The 25,534-nt window shown below is 40.2% G+C and overlaps 1 protein-coding gene across 1 annotated transcript in view; it reads left to right on the forward strand.

Annotated features, from left to right (window-relative positions):
* Positions 1 to 1,126: 1,126 nt before the first annotated feature.
* The window catches only part of arhgap15 (Rho GTPase activating protein 15), a 59,945-nt gene continuing 35,537 nt past the window's right edge, over positions 1,127 to 25,534 (forward strand). The window contains exons 1-7 of the mRNA XM_052141929.1: positions 1,127 to 1,221; positions 10,338 to 10,482; positions 11,328 to 11,381; positions 11,681 to 11,742; positions 11,857 to 11,944; positions 12,586 to 12,675; positions 25,297 to 25,395. Of these exons, the coding sequence (XP_051997889.1) occupies positions 10,348 to 10,482; positions 11,328 to 11,381; positions 11,681 to 11,742; positions 11,857 to 11,944; positions 12,586 to 12,675; positions 25,297 to 25,395 (528 nt within the window). The 5' untranslated portion in view covers positions 1,127 to 1,221; positions 10,338 to 10,347. The remainder of the gene's footprint in view (positions 1,222 to 10,337; positions 10,483 to 11,327; positions 11,382 to 11,680; positions 11,743 to 11,856; positions 11,945 to 12,585; positions 12,676 to 25,296; positions 25,396 to 25,534) is intronic.

The following is a 25,534-nucleotide window of genomic DNA, read 5'->3' on the forward strand; positions in this document are numbered from 1 at the left end:
CAAAGACTGATTATGGAAAGAGCTAATTTGACGTGCAGATGCATAGGACTGTAACATTCCTAAAATTATCTATTAACACATTTAATACATACAGTATAGTATGCTAATGGTAGCACACGTGTCAGAGGCACAACTTTTACAGAGACCATTATTTCCTGTGTGTTTGTCTCCCTCTAGTGGATTATAGTAGTACAGCGCGACAATACACATACACAGTGAAAGTATGACTGAATTTCTGGTGCTTTCTGGTACTGCAATACAACATAAAATGTTTAGGTGTTGTAAAGCTCTTGTAAAATTAAGGTTTCCATCTGGTGGCCGAAATGTGCGCTGCATTCAAAGCCTTTATTTAACTAACAACCCAATAGAAATAAATACATGCTTTATTTTTTCTTCATTAAATCTTCATATGTACATTTTATGGTCAGATTAATTAGCTTTACCTGGAACAAATGTGTTTATATATTTTGTATTAGGGAAGCCATTTTTATTGCAAGATCATATCACAAATGTAAGACTGAGAATTAGCAAACCACATTGCTATGATGCGGTTTCCTGTACGAACAGTGCTGAATGGGGTTATGCTGCACTCAGAGATGTGTTTCAATGTACGTCCTGCCCTCAAACAGTTCAAGTGGAAACTCAGTGTCACAAATCATTTTCATTTAAGGAATGTAACAAGTTGATGATATGTTTTTGTCTGGTTTGAGAAAAAAAAAAATACTTATACTTATATTTGGTTTTAAGGAGATCAAAAAAACGATGTCGCCAGACATCACAACAATACAAAGTGGTACGGAACAATATCTAGGCTTATTACGTCTCAATCTGTTGGAAATCATTGCTGAATTTGAACCTTTATAAAGATCTCAAAGCCCAACAGGATTGTCCACACAAACAAATGTAACACATTTCCAAACTGTCAGTCAATATGATCGTTTCTTTCACTACGGACCCTCTGAGATGGTGCTGATCTCCTTTCACCGGTTCTTGTGAGCACGTACAGCGGCCATCTTAACCTGATGTTGTTTCAGGCCTCAGGAAGTGAAGAGTGTGACAGCAGAAGCCCCATTTATGCCCTAATTCTTGCACATCTTGAGAGACCAAGTTTGAGTCTCCCACGTGACTCGTGCACTTCCTCTAAACTACACTTTCATTCTCTCTCTGTCTCCACTGATAAACGCTTTGATCATTATTTTCTGGAACACGACTAAGAATCAGGTACGAGTGTCTACTGTAGTCATCTTTAGTACAAATGATTTAAAGAGATGCAGCTTTTATGGTTTTGTTGTGAAAAGATGAACATGGTCAGAGATGATGAGGTTAATGAAATGTATCTGTGGCAGCGGTTACTGATGCTTTGCATGGTTGCTTACGGTACTTTTTCCTCTGCACAGGTTTCTAAGGTTGACGTTGATAGAGAGTTTTATTACATATCCAATAAATGTTGCTTGAAGAGAGTTTAAGTCCTGACAGGGGCCGTTATGTGCAATTTCCAGTACATGCAATAATATGACTGACTATTATTTGATGCAATTATACATATAAAAGTATTGTTTACCTTGATATACTAAAACATGTAGGGTCAAAATGTAAAGAGGTTTAGTGCGCAGCCTATAGCAGGTCATAAAACTGATTGCATGTTTAATTTGATTTATAATTTTTATTTAATAATTTTTATTTAAATGCAAGTTCAATGATTGAAACTGTTGCCCGCTCTTGTAAACAACCGAAAGAGAAGTGTCTTATCATGCATGACTAAAAGTGGCATTGTGTTTCCGCTATACTTTACAAATGTTTTTATTTTTTTAAGATTTATTCATTTCCTGTGTGTTACCATGTCAACAACAGACTTCATGTATGTGTGTGTGTGTGTGTGTGACTGTGTGTGTGTGTGTGTGTATGACTACGTGTGTGTGTGTGTGACTATGTATGTGTGTATGTGTGAGACTGTGTGTGTGTGTGTGTGTGTGTGTGTGTGTGTATGACTACGTGTGTGTGTGTGTGTGTGTGTGTGTGTGTGTGTGTGTGACTGTGTGTGTGTGACTATGTGTGTGTGTGTGTGTGTGGCTGTGTGTGTGTGTGTGTGACTGTGTGTGTGTATGTGACTATGTATGTGTGTGTGTGTGAGACTGTGTGTGTGTGTGTGTATGACTACGTGTGTGTGTGTGTGTGTGTGTGTGTGTGTGTGTGACTGTGTGTGTGTGTGTGTGTGTGAATGTGTGTGTGTGTGAATGTGTGTGTGTGACTATGTGTGTGTGTGTGTGTGTGGCTGTGTGTGTGTGTGTGTGACTGTGTGTGTGTATGTGACTATGTATGTGTGTGTGTGTGTGAGACTGTGTGTGTGTGTATGACTACATGTGTGTGTGTGTGTGTGTGTGTGTGTGTGTGTGTGTGTGTGTGTGTGTGAGTGTGAGTGTGTGTGTGTGTGAATGTGAGCGTGTATTTATCACTTTGTGGGGACCAAATGTCCCCATAAGGATAGTAAAACCCGAAATTTTTGACCTTGTGGGGACATTTTGTTGGTCCCCATGAGGAAAACAGCTTATAAATCATACTAAATTATGTTTTTTGAAAATGTAAAAATGCAGAAAGTTTTCTGTGAGGGTTAGGTTTAGGGGTAGGGTTAGGTTTAGGGGATAGAATATAAAGTTTGTACAGTATAAAAACCATTATGTCTATGGAAAGTCCCCATAAAACATGGAAACACAACGTGTGTGTGTGTGTGTGTGTGACTGTGTGTGTGGCTGTGTGTGTGTGTGTGACTGTGTGTGTGTGTGTGTTTGTGTGTGTGTGACTGTGTGTGTGTGTGTGGCTGTGTGTGTGTGACTGTGTGTGTGGCTGTGTGTGTGTGTGTGTGTGACTGTGTGTGTGTGTGTGTTTGTGTGTGTGTGACTGTGTGTGTGTGTGTGGCTGTGTGTGTGTGGCTGTGTGTGTGTGAATGTGTGTGTGACTGTGTGTGTGTGACTATATGTGTGTGTGTGGCTGTGTGTGTGTGTGTGTGTGTGACTGTGTGTGTGTGTGACTATGTGTGTGGCTGTGTGTGTGTGTGTGTGTGTGTGTGTGTGCTGTGTGTGTGACTATGTATGTGTGTGTGTGTGTGACTGTGTGTGTGTGACTATGTGTGTGTGTGTGTGTGTGGCTGTGTGTGTGTGGCTGTGTGAATGTGTGTGTGACTGTGTGTGTGTGTGTGTGTGACTGTGTGTGTGTGGCTGTGTGTGTGTGTGTGTGTGACTGTGTGTGTGTGTGACTATGTGTGTGTGTGTGTGTGTGGCTGTGTGTGTGTGTGTGGTTGTGTGTGTGACTATGTATGTGTGTGTGTGTGTGACTGTGTGTGTGTGTGACTATGTGTGTGTGTGTGAGTGTGACTGTGTGTGTGACTGTGTGTGTGTGTGTGACTATGTGTGTGTGTGTGTGTGACTATGTGTGTGTGTGTGTGTGTGTGTGTGTGTGTGTGTGACTGTGTGTGTGTGACTATGTGTGTGTGACTATGTGTGTGTGTGTGTGACTATGTGTGTGTGTGTGGCTGTGTGTGTGTGTGACTATGTGTGTGTGTGTGTGTGTGACTGTATGTGTATGAGTGTGTGTGACTATGTGTGTGTGTGAGAGTATGTGTGTATGTGAGAGAGTATGTGTGTGTGACTATGTGTGTGTGTGTGAATATGTGTGTGTGTGTGTGTGTGTGTGAGAGAGAGAGTGTGTGTGTGTGTGACTGTATAAGTAAGTTATTGCCTGTTTATTCTGACCCCATACAGGGTGTGTGTTTATATGTGTGTGTGTGTGTGTGTGTGTGTGTGTTTTATAATGTTGCGTGCGCTAGACTAACAGCCACGGAAAGGTTTCAGCTATATTTGCACATACTAACGGTGCTTGTATGGCCTTGGCGAGTGAGAAATTGTCAAACTATTTGTTTAATTAAAAATAATAACAATAACAGGAAATAATGTGTTATTGCTAAATAGTGATTATAGCAGAATTATTACTGGTTATTAATTTGTACTTGTGCAGAAATATAATGTGTCTCTGATTTTGATTTCAGATTGTTGCCATAAGTGTGTGTTTACTGAATATACAGTTCTGTGTCTTACATAAGATGTTTCCCAAAAGCATTTGTCTTGAGATGGTTAATTATATCTGCTACTTTAGTGTGTCAATTGGAAAAATACACTTTAGACTCCCAAACATTACTTTTGTGAATAGAAGAGATAAGAATAGAAGAACAGGGAGCCCTGCAACAGATGGCATTGCCCCACAGTGTGCCCACAGTGCCCCACAGTGCCACAGTGCCCACAGTGCCCCACTGAACATGGAGTCAGTCTGAGATTACATGAAGAGACAGAAACAACAGAGACAGCCGAAACAGATAGACGAGATCAGGTTACTGAATTTTGAATGCTGTTAATTGATTAATGAAAGATTGTAAGAAATCGTCACTTTGAAAGTTTTTCACAAGTGCATAAAACTGTTGCACAGTACTGTATTTAATCTTGAATGAATAAAGCACCTAAAAATAAAGTGGACTAGTGGTGGACGTAAATATTACTGTATAAAACCTGCAACACTAAAAACATTTAATTTTGAAGAGCAGTTCGTTGTTTACTGTGACTAACGCTTTAGAGTGAATGATTTCAAATTGATTTGATTTGGTTTAAAATTAAAATTCAGTGCAAACGGAAACCTCAACTTGACCATGAATAAACTGAAAGAGAAAGCAAGAAGGGCTTTCTATGCCATTAAAACATCTTTCCAATCTGAAATACCGATTAGAATCTGGCTCAAAACAGTCAGTCATAGACCCTGTTGCACTATATGGCACAAATTTGACAAATGCGACAGAAATGGGATTGAAGCCCTGCATACAGAGTTCTGTAAAAGCATCCTTGGGGTACAGAGAAACACACCTAATAATGCATGCAGGGCAGAATTATACCCTCTATTAATCCACATTGAGAAAAGAGTCATTACATTTGGGAAACATCTAAAACTGAGTGACCCCAACTCTTATCAATTTAAAGCCCTTAAAAACCATGAAGTGAACGCTGAGAAGAGTCCCATCATTCAGCTGGTCCTGAGGCTCCACAAACACAACTAACAATAATCAGCCTCAGGACACGGACACCCTCATCCACACAATCTGGCCCAACCACATCATTCATGCACAAATAGAAAAGTACCGAACTTATTGACACAAAAACAAAACAAACTACAATGTTATCTGTCCCTAAACAGAGATTACACAACAGCAGAACACCTGAGTACAGTCAGACACCACAAACTGAGGAAACACATGACGAGAGACAGAATGAGAGACCACAGACAGACTATAGAGAAGGGCAGATACAGACAGACAGACAGACAGACAGCACTGGTGATAGAGAAGGGCAGATACAGACAGACAGACAGCCTGGAGATAGAGTAGGGCAGATACAGACAGACAGACAGCACTGGTGATAGAGAAGGGCAGATACAGACAGACAGACAGACAGACAGACAGCACTGGTGATAGAGAAGGGCAGATACAGACAGACAGACAGCACTGGAGTTAGAGAAGGGCAGATACAGACAGACAGACAGGCAGACAGCACTGGAGATAGAGAAGGGCAGATACAGACAGACAGACAGGCAGACAGCACTGGAGATAGAGAAGGGCAGATACAGACAGACAGACAGACAGACAGCACTGGAGTTAGAGAAGGGCAGATACAGACAGACAGACAGGCAGACAGCACTGGATATAGAGAAGGGCAGATACAGACAGACAGACAGCCTGGAGATAGAGAAGGGCAGATACAGATAGACAGACAGACAGACAGACAGACAGACAGCACTGGTGATAGAGTAGGGCAGAGACAGACAGACAGACAGACAGCACTGGTGATAGAGTAGGGCAGAGACAGACAGACAGACAGACAGCACTGGAGTTAGAGAAGGGCAGATACAGACAGACAGACAGACAGGCAGACAGCACTGGTGATAGAGAAGGGCAGATACAGACAGACAGACAGCCTGGAGATAGAGAAGGGCAGATACAGATAGACAGACAGACAGACAGACAGACAGCACTGGAGATAGAGAAGGGCAGATACAGACAGACAGACAGACAGCACTGGTGATAGAGAAGGGCAGATACAGACAGACAGACAGACAGCACTGGTGATAGAGTAGGGCAGAGACAGACAGACAGACAGACAGACAGCACTGGTGATAGAGAAGGGCAGAGACAGACAGACAGACAGACAGACAGACAGACAGCACTGGTGATAGAGTAGGGCAGATACACACAATCACACACACTCGCTCACGCACTCACACACACACACACACACACTGTTTATTTTATTTATTTATTTATTTTCCCCCTTTTTTCCACACTTGTTTAATACAGAATTTGTTCTACTTTGTTCATTTTTATTTTTCATGCTCATATAAATGCTTTTTGCAATACAATGTACAAATTGTCATGCCAGTAAAGCTCATTTGAATTGATTTGAATCGAATGACAAACGAAGGGAAAATGAATTTGAATAAATGAGAATTTCCTTATAAAAATACGTAACACTTTTATTGCTGTTCAAGCAATCTAGCTTAAAATGTAGTAGTTGAGAAATGCATTTGAGTCAAGCATGATAGATTAGTTCCTCAACTATGTGCTGGTGGTGCAATCAAACTGATGTTGCAACTTACAGTAGAAATGTTCGAACGCTGCTTACAGGCAGCAAACGAATGACACTAACAGATTCAGATACAGAAAGCAATACAATTTAATCTACTGCAGTTTAGAAGATGATCAGGAAGTGAATTCAGTCCATTATGTCAGTTCAAAACACATATTGATATATAATGATGAATTGGAACTGATATAGGCCCAATTTTAAGAGCGCCAGGGCTATGCCATATGGTCAATGGTATGGCCAGGAAGTTTTTATATTTTTGTGCAAAAATGTGCTAAGTTGGGGTCTGGGTATCTCAGCGAGTATTAACGCTGATTACCACCCCTGGAGTCGCGAGTTGAATCCAGGGTGTGCTGAGTGACTCCAGCCATGTCTCCTAAGCAACCAAATTGGCCCGGTTGCTAGGGAGGGTAGAGTCACATGGGGTAACCTCCTTGTGGTGGTGATTAGTGGTTCTCTCAATGGGGCGTGTGGTGAGTTGTGTGTGGATCGTGGAGAGTAGCATGAGCCTCCACATGCTGTGAGTCTCCGCAGTGTCATGCACAACGAGTCACATGATAAGATGCGCGGATTGACGGTCTCAGACGCAGAGGCAACTGAGACTCGTCCTCCGCCACCCGGATTGAGGCGAGTAACCGCACCACCACGAGGACCTAATAGTAGTGAGAATTGGCCATTCCAAAATTGAGAGAAAAGGGGATTAAAAAATACTTTAAATTGTGCTAACTCTAGGTGCAAGTGGTTTTGGTGAAACTGCATGTGCAAAGCGCTAATGGGCGGGGTCAAGTGCAATTTAATTAGGACGTTATTCTCTGGCACCGTCTGCATTCTATTATATACAGTAGTCCATCTCCTGTCAAGCAGCAGTGATTTAAACAGCAGACAGCACATTCATTAGAAGTTGCTTGTGTAAATGGCTGTACGCAATGAATTAGAAGTATAGAAATAAGGACTTTTGTGCATTAACTCTTGAATGTCGAGCAGTGACACGCTCCTTTTATACACATGGGAAATGTGGTTCTCACCAGGATTTGTATTTACGCTCTGTTAAATTATAGAGAATGTAAGTATTATTATTAATTTACATCTACTGAAACACAAATCATATTAATACCATGTGATGTTCCACACTATATTTTCAGAGTTTGAACACAAATACTTATTTCTTATTACTTATTGCGCTTTGCGGCACTTCATTTACATACTATACACCAACAATTTGCATGCATACACCCATATACATAGCGCAAACACTCCCACCCATGGCCATTTGTACTTTGCACTGGCACGAAAATTGCGGTTACATATATCGCTCTCACAAAAACGTGATAAGACCATTAGCACACTCATGAAAATAGAGCCCATGCTGTCAAATGTGACCATACTTGCAATTCTAGTTTGACGCCTCCTTTAAAATTAGTCATCATGCAAAAAGAGATTTGAACCATAGTTTAAAATAGGCCTGTACTACAAGACCAACATACAGTTGACAACAATTCGACAACAATTCGATTAGTGACCTAGAAACAGTGCAGAATCTTGAAGCTTAAGTATGTAATTTCTGCGCCACCAAATGGAAAGAAACAGCTTTCTGAAACAGTCTTCCATTGTTCAAATAAAGTGATAGTCCCGCCCCTTACTCATGCTATTGGTTGAGTAACATGGTTGGGGCGGGTCTAAGCAGGTTGCTCAAAACAAACAAGGGTTCATTCCCCAAAAGCATCGTTAGCCAACTATGGTCGCAAGTTCCATCGTTACTAACATAGTTCAACGAACATTTGTAAACCCCAAAGTTACACTGTTGGAACTGCAGGTCTTTAACTGTGGTTAGAAGCATAGTTCCTTGATAGTTTGATGTGTGGACATCATTCGACATTGCTGAGGCTTCTTTCATTCTGTCAAGACTTTGACCATGTTTTCATGCATTTAAGAAAATGATTTTTTCCAGGGTGTTGTCAGAAAACGGCATTCTGAAATGTCACGTAAACACGAGTGCAGCATTTTAAGGATTAATGGTGGTTCAAGTCTCTTTCTTCTGTGCTAGTAGCACCTTTACTACTCCAGCCACTGTGAGGACTTGCCAGTGCGATACTGAAGATATTGTTGACTTCTGTATTTCAAATTTATTTTTTGTTCCTTATTTGTAAGCCACTTTGGATAAAAGCATCTGCTTAATGTAAATGTTAAGATAAAGCGCTTTATCACGCACGGTTTCTGTCGTAGAACACGGCTTTTATGTGTTTATGTAAACACATAAGTGCCATTAATATGTTTTTGAAGAGTGCACATGTGGATATGCTCAAGTGCGTCAGGGGAACACCGAAGACCCATCTATTGCAGCGCAATACATCTGTTGCCTTACAAGGGGCATGGCACTTTCGTGTCTTCAGCAGAGTTCTTCTGGTGTACGTGTAAATGAGATATTATAATTTATATTAATTTAAGTTATTAATCTACCCATCATTAACGACAGCTCAACCAATGTGGTTTGAACAATGGATGTGCGAAATAGTTACTACAGTTTCGGGAAACAGTCCTGACTAGCTTGTTGATTTCCAGAACAAAACATCATACTATGGTGGTTATGCAGTGAGTTACGTCATTGTATGGGAAACGCACGCTGGAGCAATTTTCATAGTCCATCCATCTTCAACCGCTTATCCTAAGTTGGGTCACGGGGGCAGCTGCTCCAGCAGGAGGCCCCAAACTTCCCGATCCTGAGCCACATTAACCAGTTCTGACTGGGGGACCCTGAGGCGTTCCCAGGCCACTGTGGAGATGTAATCTCTCCACCTAATCCTGGGTCTTCCCCGGGGCCTCCTCCCAGCTGGACGTGCCTGAAACACCTCCCTAGGGAGGCAGCCAGGAGGCATCCTTACCAGATGCCCAAACCACCTCAACTGGCTCCTTTCGACGCAAAGGAGCAGCGGCTCTACTCCGAGCTCCTCATGGATGACTGAGCTCCTCACCCTATCTCTAAGGGAGAAGCCCGCCACCCTTCTGAGGAAACCCATTTCGGCCGCTTGTACTCACGACCTAGTTCTTTGGGTCATGACCCAGCCTTCATGACCATAGGTGAGGGTAGGAACAAAAATTGACCGGTAGATCGAGAGCTTTGCCTTTCGGCTCAGCTCTCTTTTCGTGACAACGGTGTGATAAAGCGAGTGCAATACCGCCCCCGCTGCCCCGATTCTCCGGCCAACCTCCCGCTCCATTGTCCCCTCACTCGTGAACAAGAACCCGAGGTACTTAAACTCCTTCACTTGGGGCAATACCTCCTTCCCTACCCGGAGTACGGACTCCATCGGTTTCCTACTGAGAACCATAGTGCCTCAGACAAACATTGTTAACAGTTTTAGAGAAAATGTATATGAATGGCATACTCTGCATAATAAGCTGTGCTAAGAGAAAGTATTCAACACTGAAAAAGTCGATTTTGAATTCACGATTTTCAATGTGGTCTCAGACTTTTGGACCCCCTCTATATGCTAATATAATACAGTGCATGTCCCATGCATCATTACATTTCTGGCAATCAAAAACAACAAATAATTCAATTCAATTTAGTTTTATTTGTAAAGCGACTTTTACAATACATATTGTTTCAAAGCAGCTTTACTGAGCAAATAGCAATAAAAGTTTATAGTATGTTATTCCTTTTTTCAGTGTCACAGCAATGCACAAGCAGCCCGCACTGGTGCTTCCTGGAGCCGTTCAGATGAGGATCAAGAACTCCCAGAGCAGTACTGGAGAGAGACTCAGCCAGACAAAGTCTATGGTCATACCAGAGCCTGAATTACTACAGAAACCAGTGAGCTCTGCAAGTGTTCACATTGACACATTCACGACACATTTATGCCTTTCTTTCATGAACCCTTATACTTCGGGACATCAAGGTTGCATGGATGTGCATAACTGCATTGCATGTAACATGTTATGTGTAGCTTCCTGTTGCATTGGTCGAATGAGCAGAATGTGTCACTTACAGTTAAACAGCAGAGGGCAGGCCAGCACTACTGGAGAAGGCCTGCTGTTCGCACTGCTTTGTTCCTGCACACTGAGGTTATAGATTCAAAATCTATACGACCATGCAAAACATACAGCAAAATGAACAAAATCTGCTTTACATGCTCCTTTCATAAAATGTGACAGTTTCAGGTCTATTCATTTGTTTGACTATCTGTCAATATACACTTTATATAAATACACACTTCAAGATACTTAACAATTAAACACCAGTTACATCAGTTTGTCATTTTTAATTAGAATTCTAAAAAATATTTGAATGTAACTGTGTAAATAACGTAATTTAAATGAAGGTTCTTGAAAGTAGTTTGAAATTTTGTCAGTTATTGGATGTTATTTAAATAAATCCAATTGATCTAATGTCCAGTGACTGTATAAAGCAAACCATAAATTGTAGGAGACATTAAAGCACCAAGTTAATGCATATAAAGTTTAAGGAAATGTCAATGAAGCTATAGTTTAGTTTTCAAAAAAGTCACAAAAGAGTTGCTTCTGAAAATCATCTGAAGAATATACAATTACAGACTTTTGGTTGGTGTTGTAACTTGCTCATTCATAATTCATTTAATAATATTCTGGTAAGAGATAATACAGATTCATTTGCATTAGCAACACATGCTCTTTGTTTAGATCAACCGCCACCGGAGGAACCAGTCTCAGCATAACGTTGATATTGGGCTGCAGGTATGATCTATTGCACCCCTTTCATTATGACATCATTTGAAATTGGGTTTTCAGAGCCAGGGAAAATGGGATAATTAGCCAGCGGTTGCTCACAAAACTTAATAACATAATGATTACTATAAAGAGCTGAAATCAGGGCTGTCTAAACATACAGTAATTGTCGTTCATCACCAGAAATGGGAAGCATGGTTTCAAACAGCAAATTATCAAAACAAAATATCCAATGCATTTTTGACCCATTGTCTCAATGTTCTGATTGTTTTTAAATTCTCAAAGACTAAATATTTTGTGTGATTCAGCCTGTTCTAAAAGGAGAATATTTGAACAAAGCAAAAATTGCTGAAGGAGGAAAGAAACTGAGGTACCCACCAACTTATCTATATAATAATTATACTATTTTATTATAATTAGTAATATCACTAACAACAACAGCAACAAAAATAATAACTGGCAAATGACTTTGCTGTTTTTACAGGAAAAACTGGACTTCAACCTGGGTTGTTCTTTGCTCTAATGAGCTTTTATTCTATAAGGAGAGCAAACAAGAAGCTGTGGCTAATTTGGTAAGACACGTTTGTCAAAATACCTATTCCCAACTATTGAAAACATTGTTGAGAACAATGTACCCATCGTGCAAAGAATTCGACAGCATATAAGTACTCTGCTAGGCAAGTTGCAGTGCAAGACAGAGAAAATGAAACCGATTAAAAGCACAAGAGAATTTGTTACCTTCACTTGTAAATGAAATGTCGTGGCCATCACTGAGGTTAATGCATATTAGTTTCCACATCACTCATGGTCAAGTGGCTTCAAAGCCCCCAAGCTCTCTGCCATTTCTGAGGGCAATACACAGAGGTTATCAGGATGAAGTTAAGTATTTTTGCCACCTCATTAAAACTGCAGGACTGTGAAGTGGCCCTTCATTTAGTTTAAAAGCCTGTGGATCTTTTTCTTTATTCTATATGTGATATTTTATGCTGCTATCACGCAAGAGACTACAACATCACGCATAATGTAGACAATATGAAAGGAAACTTTAAAATCTCCTGACAAATGTCATCTTTTAATATATAATGTTTTATTTAAAGGGTGGCCTGTCCTTCATCAGTTGTTTTATTTCACAGAGTTAAATTATACATGGGAAAAACTGTTTATATTTAGTATCTTGGCCAAAAATGGTCATGTAATTGTGCTTTCTCCGTAGAAACCAGGTTGTAAACCAGATGGTGTGGATCTTTGTGGGGCTGTAATAGAGTGGACAACAGAGAAATCCAGCCGGAAAAATGTGATTCAGGTAGGATAGTCAATAACAGAACACTGAGCCAAATTTCATCCTCTAAACCTCTATTATAGTTTAGAGGTCGACCAATAGTGGATTTTGCCGATACCGATAACTATGGTGGTGGAAAAGGGCGATAACCGATTAATTGGATGATACAAATTTATGTTAAATGTTAAAACAAATCTTAGTCTTTCATTACTATGCTAGGCACAGACACAAAGGCTACAAGAGTCCAAAATAAATAAAATAACATGCAGTTTATTGTTTAACCGAAATCTTTTTTGGTGCATAACGCAGGACTTTTAATTATAAAAAGCCTGAAACACACCAGGGACTTATTTTAAAATTACAGAGACTTGGCTCCATTATAACACTCTATATTTAAGTATTTAACAAATTAAGCTTTTAATAGCTTATATATTCAATTGATGTAGGGATTTGTGTGTGTATATTACATTTACATTTATGCATTTGGCAGACGCTTTTATCCAAAGTGACTTACAGTGCACTTATTACAGGGACAATCCCCCCGGAGCAACCTGGAGTTAAGTGTCTTACTCAAGGACACAATGGTGGTGACTGTGGGGATCGAACCAGCAACCTTCTGATTACCAGTTCAGGGCTTTAGCCCACTACACCACCACCACTCCCGTATATACAGTATTTATACACTTCGCCAGATGAGGTTTAATGACCGTGCGTTCACACCAGAGGCAGCGAGAGCGTCAAATCGACCAGAAGTCATTCATTTTCAATGACATCCAGTGTGTCTCGGCGGCGAGAAGCGGCGCGGCGAGTCTTGGGCGTTGTGGGTGTCATATGAAAGTTCAAGTGCAGTCAACATTATGGTAATGAGCTGTGATGCGGTTTGGTGGCAACTTATTGGAGTATAGAAGTGCTCTGCTCTAGCGAAGTCTAGAGAACACAACCGTGTAAACTTTGGTTCCCACCAAACATTCGTTCCGAAGATAAAATGGAGGAGAAACTGATTATTGCCGTGGCGGGTTTGCCTGTAATATATGACCAAGACCACAGTTATTATTACAAATGTATTTTATTTTGATAACAAACAACTATAATTTTAATTACTTTCTGCCATCGATCGATTTTAAAGAGTTTGTGAGGATATGCGCTACTTGTGATCGGTCGGCAAAAAGTAAATTGGCGACATGTCTGGATGTTTAAATTGCGGCCCCTTTAAATATAGTTCACAAAACAAAGCATTCTGAACAAACGTTACCGCCTATTTCAACTACGTCAGAGCGTCCACGAGCGTCCTCGAGCGTTGAAGGCAGGGCAGCCAGAGCGAATTTTAATGCTCTCGCCGCTTCTGGTGTGAATGTACGGTGAGAAATAAGGTGTATTATTCAAAAGACGGAGCATGTTTCGGTCTATTCACATACTGTGGCTCAGTTGGTAGTGTGGGTCGGCCACTAATCGCAGGGCCGGCGGTTTGATTCCCGCCCCACACGACTCCACATGCCAAAGTGTCCTTGGGCAAGACACTGAACCCCAAGATGCTCCCAATGGCAGACTAGCGCCTTACATGCAGCTCTGCCGCCATTGGTGTGTGAATGGGTGAATGAGTCAAAGTGTAAAGTGCTTTGAATACCTCTAAGGTTAAAAGGTGCTATATAAGTGCAGACCATTTACCATTTAACAAAATACGCATTGAAGTGAGGAAATTGGGATACATTAAATCTCCACAAAGTGTCAGTGATTGTTTTTATTTCACTTCTGCTGCTGTTATAAGAACCGTAGAATCCTCCAGAGCTGCCCACAGTGTAACATGGAATAATAATGATAATAAAAACTTTCAGCAACTATCGGCACAGACTAATTGGTAAAACTGATATTTTGGTTTACCTTATTTATTGTATGCAGGTATTATTCTATACTGTACCGGTGTACAAGTTACGCAAATTAGCAAACACTAGATACAACTAAATAACTGCACTGTAAACTTTAGTAAACATGATCAGAGCTAGATGTCAATTTTATTAACACATTTATGTGATTGGAATTTTGACTCAAAACCCGAGTTACTGGGATAGGGTCCCTTGTGACCCTGTGTGTGAACTAGCCCCATATATTACGCAGATGAATAAATGTCTTGGAAATCTGACGGTGAAGCCATATTGTGACACATTTGTCAGTACAAAGTAAAGCTCTTTGCCATTCATCTTGAAAACAGAGTCACAAGGTCTCACTTCAGATAACATCTTGGGCTCGCTGATCCTTTTTCGACATTGTAAGATCACGGCTTAACGGAGTTGCTCAATGCATTTATGAAGTCTCAAGGGATTGAAACGACCTCAAGAAATCCAATTGCTCAGTTAGCTTAGCAGCCAGGGCTTTGGCCAGGCCTGCTTCTTAAAGGCTTGATATTGTCTGTCATAACTGGTGTCATACCTCTTAAAAACCCTCAAGTATTTCTCAAGAGATTAGCTAGAAAAGATGAGCTGCCTTTGAAATAACCACACAGTCTTTTAGCTGCACACCAACGTTTAAATGGAACTTTTAGGAAGTTCTCGAACATCCAAGAGCATTTCCTGATATTTCTATCCAGTCATTCTTGTTGTGAAGACTTTTCATTAAGACTTATCTAAAGAGAGATAATCTCGACAGTATTTCGAGGCAGCAAACGTTTATCAATAAATTGATAGCAGAGTTAGCTCTCATAATGAGGCAAACTGCGGATAAAAAGCCGATTCCGATCTCATCGCACTCTTATGTCTTATCGCCAGCACTGTGCTCGCTGTCCAGTATTTCGCCCAGAAATCTTTTTCTGCAGGAGAGATTAAAAAGGCATTAAACAGTAATCTTAAATAATCCCAAACTCTCACAGAGGAAAAAAGTGCTTGTAATGATGGTACCAAGCCATTTCGTAGTCTGCCATCGCTGTCAATCAACCTCAACTGGGATTAGAAATTAGTGTGGAAGGTCATTAATTCGACAGCATGGAGAGTCCGATTTGCAATCTCAAGCATTTATCCGAGGTCTTGAAGATCTGCTCGGTTTAGGGCAAGACAAAACACTCGTGTCAGATGAGGGATCGTAGCGATTAAGAAAGTTCAAATTCTTTTATTAGATGTTTTGATCAGAGTATTAAGCGTCTAGTGTTGACTTTTATTCCTTTTTATGCTTCTGTCACTTCTGATTTTACCCTTAAATGCTTGTGCGGATCCTAATATCTCTGCTAATCCAAGGATTACAGCATTTATCAGTTGAAATTTAGAAGCCTTGAATTAAAAAAGCAATGCTGGAGGTGATGTATTTAGCATTTTTTTAAATGAACAAATGTAAAAAAAGACCATGCATTTTGGAATATGAGCACAAGGGTCTGGAGCCTAAACTGTTGTAACACATATTGGCGTACAGTGATAGGAACATTTCATTCGACTATGAAGTCTGTGTAAAGGGATATAGATGGGCAAGGAGGAGGCGAGAACCGGCTTGACGATATAAATAATAGTTTTAAGGATAAAATGAAACAAAAGACACAAACACACACACATGACGGTCAGCTGCCGTAAACAATCTCTCTCTCTCTCTCTCTCTCTCTCTCTCTCTCTTGCACCATCTTCCACAGTCGGCCTTTATCCCTCTCGGAGGCTTGATTAGCCTGAGAAGGGACCGGGTGTGTATGATCACGACCCAGCCCTCCGCCCTGCCACAATCTGGTTATAGCAATACTGTAATTTTGGAACAACATGACATACCATTTGTATCATCATATTAACACATTGTCATCCTAACCACAACTGAAAGCCTGTGAGAAAAGAACACTTTCCATAGTTTTTTTGCTTTTAATCAACCCATGGAGAAGTATTATCTTCCAAAACAGTCGTCCTGAACATCGAACATGTTTCTTGCACAGCCGATCATTTACTGTAGCTGTGCAGCAGGAAACAAAAACGTCAGACAATGGAAATCTGAATCTCATCACGTCCCCACTTGTGTCACCTGCGTGAAAAAGACGATTAAATCCAGAATTTAATATATATTTGATGAATATAAAACAGAAAAGTAACGTCTCGCTTTGGCGTAAGCCCCGTCTGGTGGTCCGAAGTTGTAGTACTCAGAACCATCATGTCCTGCCGGAGATAGGAGGCAGGGGCGAGGAGCCTACCCCCATACAGGACGGGACTCAACAGGTGGTGGTGGGGTGGAGGAGGTTGCCGTGTTAGCACACTGAATCAGCAATGTGATAGATTGTGAGCACACTTATAAAGCAACAGCTTACATGTGATTGGCTGGGAGTTACCCCGCTAATGGTGCCATGATGTACAGCTGCTAGTCTTCCTAGAACTAGACTGCGCTTACATTTATACATTCATATACTTTAAGAGCACTAGCCCTAAGCACAAAGCTTTGCTTTACGTTATAAGTGCAAAGTCAGAATGCATGGCCATGAAGATTTGGTATTTTTTTGCACGCATTTGCTAAGTCTAAGTGCAAGGGGGTTTTGGTCAAATTATGAATGCAAAGCACTAATGGGCTCAGTCAAGTGCAACTTAATTCTGAGTTTTCTCTCTGGTAATTGCAGTGTCTGCGTCCTATGATATAGTCCATTCCCTCAAGCATCAGTGATGTAAACAAAGACAGCACATTCATAAGAAGTTGGAAGTTTAAAAATGGACTGAATGCATGAAATGAGAAGAATAGATATATGGAATTCTCTAATAATTTTTTGTGAATTAACAAAACAACATTTGTATGACAGTGACACGCTCCTTATATATATGGAAAATGTGGTTCTCGTCAGGATTTGTATTTACACTCCATTAAATTATAGAGAATGTTTGTATTATTAATAATTTTCATCTGATGCAAAAATCATGGCTAGTATTAATGTTTTAAGTGAATGCGCTTCACTTCCGGTTCATTTTGGTTTTGAAAAATTGTATACATTTATTGGAACACGAAAAAAATAGACCAAAAATATCTCTAAACTTCAAAAGAAACTAAAATATTATCAAAATAACTAAATAGTCAAATAAATCAGACCAAATCCAAACTATTTACTCCAACTTCTTCCACCGGCCCCTTTTGCAGTGAATTAAAATCATTCTATGACAAATGGTGGAAAAATACCAATACAAATTACAAATAAATCATGAAATATAGGTAGTTTATCACAAATCTAATACAATATTTGTTTAATAAAATGGCTATTGTAAGGGACATTTGATGTTCCACTCTATTTTCAGAGTTTGGTCATTAACTTTATTACCACCTGCTGGTGGAATATCCAAACTGCAAATGCAGGAACTACATTTAGAAATGTGCACCATAACAGGCTGGTTGTGACATCATCATAACGACATTAAGTAGTCAGAATACAGAGTGCATTGCACACCCGATTTATACCAAACCAGCTTCCAAAATTGTAAAAATGACTGTGTTTATAGTTTTATACCATTTCTAAAGCAGCATGTTGCATTTGACATTGTGTGACTTGAAGTGGTAAAGGTTGAAGAGGTAAGACAGGGGCCTTTGAAGATCAGTGATAAGATGATCCAATCAGACGTCACTTTTCTTTGTGCAAAGGACAAAATGGCAAGTTTACCTATTTTAATGAAATGTCAGAATTATAGTCCTTTCCAGGAATATACCGTAACATCTGTTGATGTTTCTGCTTGGGGACTTACTATTGGCTGTTGTGTTCGCATAGTTAATGAGGTAGGTCTGTGTAGGTTTCGGGACTGTTTGGGGGTTTTATTAACTAACATTTAAAAGTAACTGGGGTTATAATTATGTTTCGAGTTCAGCTTAATATTAAATATGTAATTTTATGTCATGAAAAGGGGTTATTTTTACGTTACCCTGGGTGAGATTATTGTTTCTTTGAGATAGTTGTGATCTTGTGCGTCTTCACTGTACATTAAATGCCATTTTACAATGTTAATAATTTTTATTTTAAACAGTAGATAGAAATTTCATCATGCTTGATCAACCAATGTTCTTCCATATAATATCCACACTACAATATTTTTAATGCAAGTACGTGAAATGTACATATTACTGACAGTTGAAATGCAGTTGTGGTGAATATTGTAAACAGTATATTATTAGTATAATATCAATGGATATTCAGCACTCTTACAGCGTATTGGAGTTGCAATTTCAATGTCAAACAAATATACTATAAGTTTACATTGCATAGATGATCTGGTACGAATCCAAAAGCTTGAGTTACATTTGATCAGGAATTACCTGGGGGAAATCCTTGGCTGAGGTCAGTCAGAGGGGCCAAAATGAATCAAAGAATCCTTTCCCAAAAAATAGGCAGAGAATATACTGCAATCTTGATCCAATTCATGCTGTTTGGAATGTGGCCAGTGGTGGCAATTGCAATGTTTATAGGCACTATGATAACTAGCATGTGGTTCATGCCCACACGCCATCTCATGAACTGTCCATGTATGTGAAGATCTTTGGCCAGGCACTGTCAGATCTAGTGTCTTATTACACAGGGCACCTTTCGGGCATGTTTACCACAGATTATGACAGACTGGCAGGCCTTACATTGAGTAGGAGAGATCTGACACTTGCCTAGAAGGACTGCAAAGTATCATGCTGTTGAGAGGACATTTTATAGAATTGAGCTAATGAAGTGACGTATTGTCTAATTACAAAATGTTGTTTAGATTGTCTTTGTAATTCGTAGAAACTTTGTGCAGTTTCAAGCACTACTCAGATCTGTAATATATTACTGCACCTCTAAGCTTCCGAGCACAAAATCTTTCATCTCTTAAAACCACTTTACAAGAGAGTTGGAAGAAAGGTATTTGAAGTGCTTTCGCTTAGTGTATAAAGCTTCTTACATTGTATTGAGCATTAATTTCAGTATTCATAGCAAAACAATATACTGTATATTCGGGAATAATCATGGGGTGAAAGGAAGGATTTGAGATTCAGACAGCAGATTACAAAGGAGATTAAAGCAGCAAAATGACTTTCTTTTAGCCAGTGCGTATGAATTACCACGACTCAGGACAAATAAAAGACATTCTTGCATGTAGTACTGTAGCAATGTCCCTTTTGTAGTATAGGGGAAGTTACAAAACATTTACACATTTGAGATGCACACATTCTTAAAAATATTTTCCAGTAATATTGTGTACTTGATATGATTGTTTAAACTATGTTTCCCTGGATAAGGTGATGGAGGTTATGAACACGTATAGGGGAAGCCGGGGGTAGTTGTCATAAGAGCTACAGTATATCTCAGTAACTTCTTGGTTACTGTCATAACCTCCATACCCTGATGGAGGGAACGAGACTTTGTGTTGATGTAGTGACACTAGGGGTCGCTCTTGTGAGCCCCAAACACCTCAGATCATTGAGAAAAGGCCAATGGGAATTGGTGAGTGGAATTTGCATGCCACTCCCCTGGATATACAGGTATAAAAGGAGCTGGCTCGCAACCACTCATACAGGTTTTGCGTTGAGGAGCCGAGACAGGGTCCTGGCCATTTCAGCGGGTAGCTCAGCGTTGTGGCAAGAGGGACACAAAGTCTCATTTCCTCCATCAGGGAACAGAGGTTACAACAGAAACCAAGACATTACAAATCTGTCACTCATTACAGATTGTCGACACTATTGTGTCGATGTAGTAACACTAGAGGTCCCTATACGAAATGCCACTGTGTTACGTGGACTGGCGGTGCAGGTGCAGGCAAACCACTGAGTGCCTCATAGCAAGTGCACCAGGCCCCCACGTAACCTTCCACAATGCCCCACGAGTGCAGTACAGCCCCTCGCACCCTGGAGACAAGACAAACTCATAGTGGGGACAGGCCACGCCAGCTGTGGCCTCTTATCTTCTTTTTTCTCCCACTTTTCCCAATGGGAAAGACACCACGGAGACCACACCCTGCTCGAAGGGAGGATACGTCACATGGACTTACCAACCGGCAGTATCGGATGTGGAAGAAGTCCCCACGGTAGGTCCTACCTGGAGGGGAGGAGCTCTACAAACACGGCGACCATTGGCAGAGGGAGCTCTGCCTAAGGAAGATGTGGATTTACCAATAGGGAACCAGCACATGTGGAGCACCTACCCCGGTACAGGGAATACTAGCACGTGTGCTCATAGTCCCAAAGGAGGCGGCACGTCCTGGGCCTGGTATGCCAAAGCTATGGCATCCAAGATCCAGTGGGCGATCCTCTGTTTGGAGATAGCCCTCTTTGTCCGCTGTCCTCCAAAGCAGACAAAGAGCTGCTCGGAGCTTCTAAAGCTCTGTGTGCAGTCCATGTAAATGTGCAAAGTGAGTAAAACCACTCCCTTTGGGGTCCCCAAATCACCCCCAGCACTAACCGTCGTGATCTCGTACCCGTAGGTAGAAGGACCGGTGCGGGGAGCGGTTGTAGTGTAGTTTCCCTCTGAAGAAGGAAAGCCTCGACCACAACATTTCGGTCGCAGTGAGAGCATGAGCAGCCTGGTTGCAGTCGTTACCTCTATGCCTCTGACGGCCACGATCGCTGTCTCACCTGTTTGGGCTAGAGCCACGCTGAGACAGTGTTCATGGCCGTCAGAGGCAGAGAGGTAACGACTGCAACCAGGAAGTATTCACAGATGGACAGGCATCTTTAAATAGACACTCAGTGTCACACTTTTAGAGGAAAATACTCTCTCTTTTTAGCTGTCGAAGCACCCAGGGGCGAGAAACCGCTGAAATGCACCATATATCCAACAGCATACACCGAGGTGAATGGATGGAAAAATCTGAATGAGTGGTTGCGAGCCAGCTCCTTTTATACCCGTATGTCCAGGGGAGTGGCATGCAAATTCCATGTGCCCATTCCCATTGGCCTTTTCTTAAAGATCAGAGGTGTTTGTGGCTCACAAGAGTGACCCCTAGTGTCACTACATCAACACAACGTTGAGTGAGTGACAGAAATACAAGGTTTTGAGTCATAAGTCCAACACAAATACAGTTTACCCAAATGAGTGTTTTCTTTTGCAGTGGTTTTGTCTGTTGGTTTCAAACACAAAGTTCAAAATCATCTTAAATAAAGGAATATTTTTTAATAAATTTTCCAATTCAGCAAAAGCAACACCACACTGGCATACAATTATTCAATTAACTAAACATTGGAAATGCACAGTAACGTTTTTCTAGTAAAGACTTAAAAGTATGCGCTTATACATAAATTGATTATTATTGATATTACATTGATATTATTTTATGCATCAATATTTTATCATGTTTTACAATGACTTGCAATTCAGTACTTCAGTAGTGGATGTTTTTGGGGGTTTTTATATTACAACTTACTATTTTAATCAAATCTACGTACCAATTAATCCTTTAAAGAATGGCTTGCTCATTAAAATGGCAATCTAGAGAATGTAGGATACAGAAACAGTATTTCCTCCTTGTGAAACATTTTACGTATATTTTGTTTCTGACTTTTGTTTTTATTATTATTTTTAATCGGGCCTATGCAGTTATAAACAATGAATTAAACATTGCGTGATACGTCACACAAGAGAATGCGTTAGAGAATGCAATGGACTGTCTTTCATTCCCTCTTCTTTTGCTTTTGTTTTCTCTCGGCAGCTGATAGCTCTCTAATCCATCTCAGGAGTTGTGCAAAATTGGAGATAATTAACCCTGCTATCTAAAGCGCTTCAACGTTGAGTTGTGTCTTTATGTAGCTTTCAAATTAATGTTTAATTTAACAGCAAAACACAAATGTTAAGTCACAAATGGCATTCCGGTCTGCATAATTAAACATTAATGAACAAAGCGAGAGCCCAGATATTCAAATTCATCCTCATTAAACAGTGTGATTAAAAGTGTTTTGCTTTTATGATATACTCGTTCTTATTTCCATTCAAAATACACAAAACTTCCCACTAGTCCCAGTTTTCCAAATGTATTCTTTTACATTTGTGTTTTATATACAGAACTGTATTATATAGATGTTAATGTCAGATTGTCTTGCAGTCTATCCAAAGCCAACTTTAATGGTAGTAACAGACACTGTGGGTTACAAAATAAGATTCCTAATGTTAAAACGGTCATGGTATCCCTTTTTTATTAGTTCAATATGAACTCACTGAGCACTTTATTAGGAACACCTGTACACCTACTTATTCATGAGATTATCCAATCAGCCAATCGTGTGCCCAGCAGTGCGATGCATAAAATCATGCAGATATGGGTCAGGAGCTTCAGTTGATGTTCACATCAACCATCAGAATGGGGAAAAAATTTGATCTCAGTGATTTCGACCGTGGCATGATTGTTGGTGTGTATTTTTGTAATTGCTGATCTCCTGGGATTTTCAACAGTCTCAAAGAGTTTACTGGCCAAAAACAACAACAACAAAAAACATCCAGTGAGCGGCAGTTGTGCGGACGGAAATGGTTTGTTAATGAGAGATGTCAACGGAGAATGGCCAGGCTGGTTCGAGCTGACAGAAAGGCTACGGTAACTCGGATAACCACTCTGTACAATTGTAGTGAGCAGAATAGCATCTCAGAATGCACAACACGTCAAACCTTGAGGCGGATGAGCTAAAACAGCTGAAGACCAACCACGTTGGGCTCTTTATTAGGTCTATAGTGTTCCTAATATCATGTTCAGTGAGTGTATATCTTGAGGTTGACTTATATTAGTGGAGTTTGTTTGCACAAAAAACAGTCATATATTTGTAAAACATGATCGTTTTCCACCCTCATTCTGACCCTCTGTCAGAACACTTGGTTTTGGTGCTGATTCTCCTTTAAGACTTGACAGTAAACTCCCACTGTTATGATTGGCTCTCTGCTCTTGACAGACCGCTACTGGGCGGGCTACGAAAGTGATAAGGTAAATTAGAGTTTGATGTGTTGTCGTGGAGGCGGTCAGATGCAAATGTCTACCACAGTGTGACATCACAATGTGGAGAATGTAAACAACGAGTCATTTTGGAAGCTTGCTTTTAACAGATACACTCTTTTTACAGGGAGAAGGAAGTTTTGAGTTCTAAAACATGCAGAATATTTTTATAGTATAATAACACTTTATTGTCAAAAGATCAAGGAAAATTGTATTCCTCCATTTATTCCACATTAATTTCACTTATGGACACAATATTTGCATTATTTCCACGGACTCATACTTTTCTTATTCTGGGCATCACCACATGCATAAATTACGAGTTCTGTTTCCAAACGGGTAATGGTGAATATGCCAATGGGTATTTGGAGAGATTATTATCATTTTTCAGAAATAGAGGGAGCAGATCTCATGATTCACCAGCTAATGTTATCAGATGATTGCCGTGATGTTAAGGACCAATGGTTGACAGGACGAGCTATTTTGAAATAAATATAAAATGTGTTTTAGTTTAACTTAACAGAGCTTTGGTGTTGAATTTATTAAGGCTGGTTTGGCTTTTAAATTCTTTTTGAATTATTTGATCAATTGCTTGCTGTGTTGTGAAACATTACCACAGTACTTTGTTTCAAAGTACATCAGAAGATGAGACACTACGCTTGTTTAATTTTGAATGGTTTCTTCTTCGGACAATGTTATCACGTTGTGTCGCATGCATAAAACATCTGTCAACTCTGCATAAAAGATCACTGATGTTGCACGAGCTTCACACATATGACAACAAGATCAGAAAGAGATGTGTAACTGTCATCTGAAAGTTTTTGATGACCTGCAGCATGGATATCCTTCATTACAGTGGATATGTTTCACCCGTTCAAACCACCAATGAGGACTCCAACAAGTCCAGCCCCATACAAACTATTACTGTCATATCCGTAGGCAGCCTCCAGGAAATACAGCGCTTCAGAACAAACATGCTCTCTCCAATGTTCCACTCTGAAGAATAGAGGGATCGCAAACACACTCTGACAAGAATTGTGCCCCTAACCATTCCCTCTATATTCACTCCATCCCCAAAGAGACTGCTTGATTCCCCCTGCCACCCTCTCTCAAAGTCAGAAAAGTCTGTTTTAAACGGGTGAAAACTTTGGACATCAATGTGGAGTGACTGTATTGGGGGAGAAATCTATTCTGTGATATGGTCTGGTATTTTAAGAGACTGACCACTCCAAAATTATTTAACATTTTGGAAATATGCAATGTCACCTCTCCTTAAAATAACAAGTATCTGTTCGGTGCAACGGTATTTGACAATTCTGACCTTAGCGTTGGTGTTTGCATGTACTTTTCAGGGAAGGCTGCTTATACTATGCGACAATGCCACGTAGTGTTATCCCAGTCTTGAGAAGTAAGTCTAATGTTTAGTCAGGTATCAAATGAATAGCCTTGTCAAAAGGCTTATAATGTCAGACATTTCTCTGTTCAAAGCAAAATCTCTTTAGACTTTGTTTGATTGTGTAATTGAGTACCAGAAGTCATCCTTCTCCAATCCAAATGCTCCAATTGGCATTTAAATGTTTATGAAATGATCTTGTATTGCTAGCTTCTCTTTATGCTTTGTCCATTGTAACCAAAAATATATTGGCTTTATATTGGAGGGAAAATGTAAAGCATTTCAATGCGCTTTAATACACACAAGTCTTACGTTATTGGCAGATGACTGTTAACACAAAGCTCGCTGGCTGTGTTTGAATGTAACTTTTTGGCTTTCTTTTCAACCTTCTATTCCTGACAGATCACCACCCCCTCCGGTCTAGAATTTTTGCTGCAGGCAGATCACCTTCCAACCATCTCGAAATGGCATGATGCCATCAAAAAAGCAGTGGACAGTCTGGTGAGTCATTTTCATTTATTTAACTCAAAATTGCATCCGTATTAGCTGCTGTTTCTAACAGTGTTGCCTGGTATCACTGCAATTTGTTGTCACTGATGTTATTGTCATATCTCAATACATAGAGCTTAGAAAACTATTT

The sequence above is a fragment of the Xyrauchen texanus genome, chromosome 14 (genome assembly GCF_025860055.1).
Source record: "Xyrauchen texanus isolate HMW12.3.18 chromosome 14, RBS_HiC_50CHRs, whole genome shotgun sequence".
NCBI lineage: Eukaryota > Metazoa > Chordata > Actinopteri > Cypriniformes > Catostomidae > Xyrauchen > Xyrauchen texanus.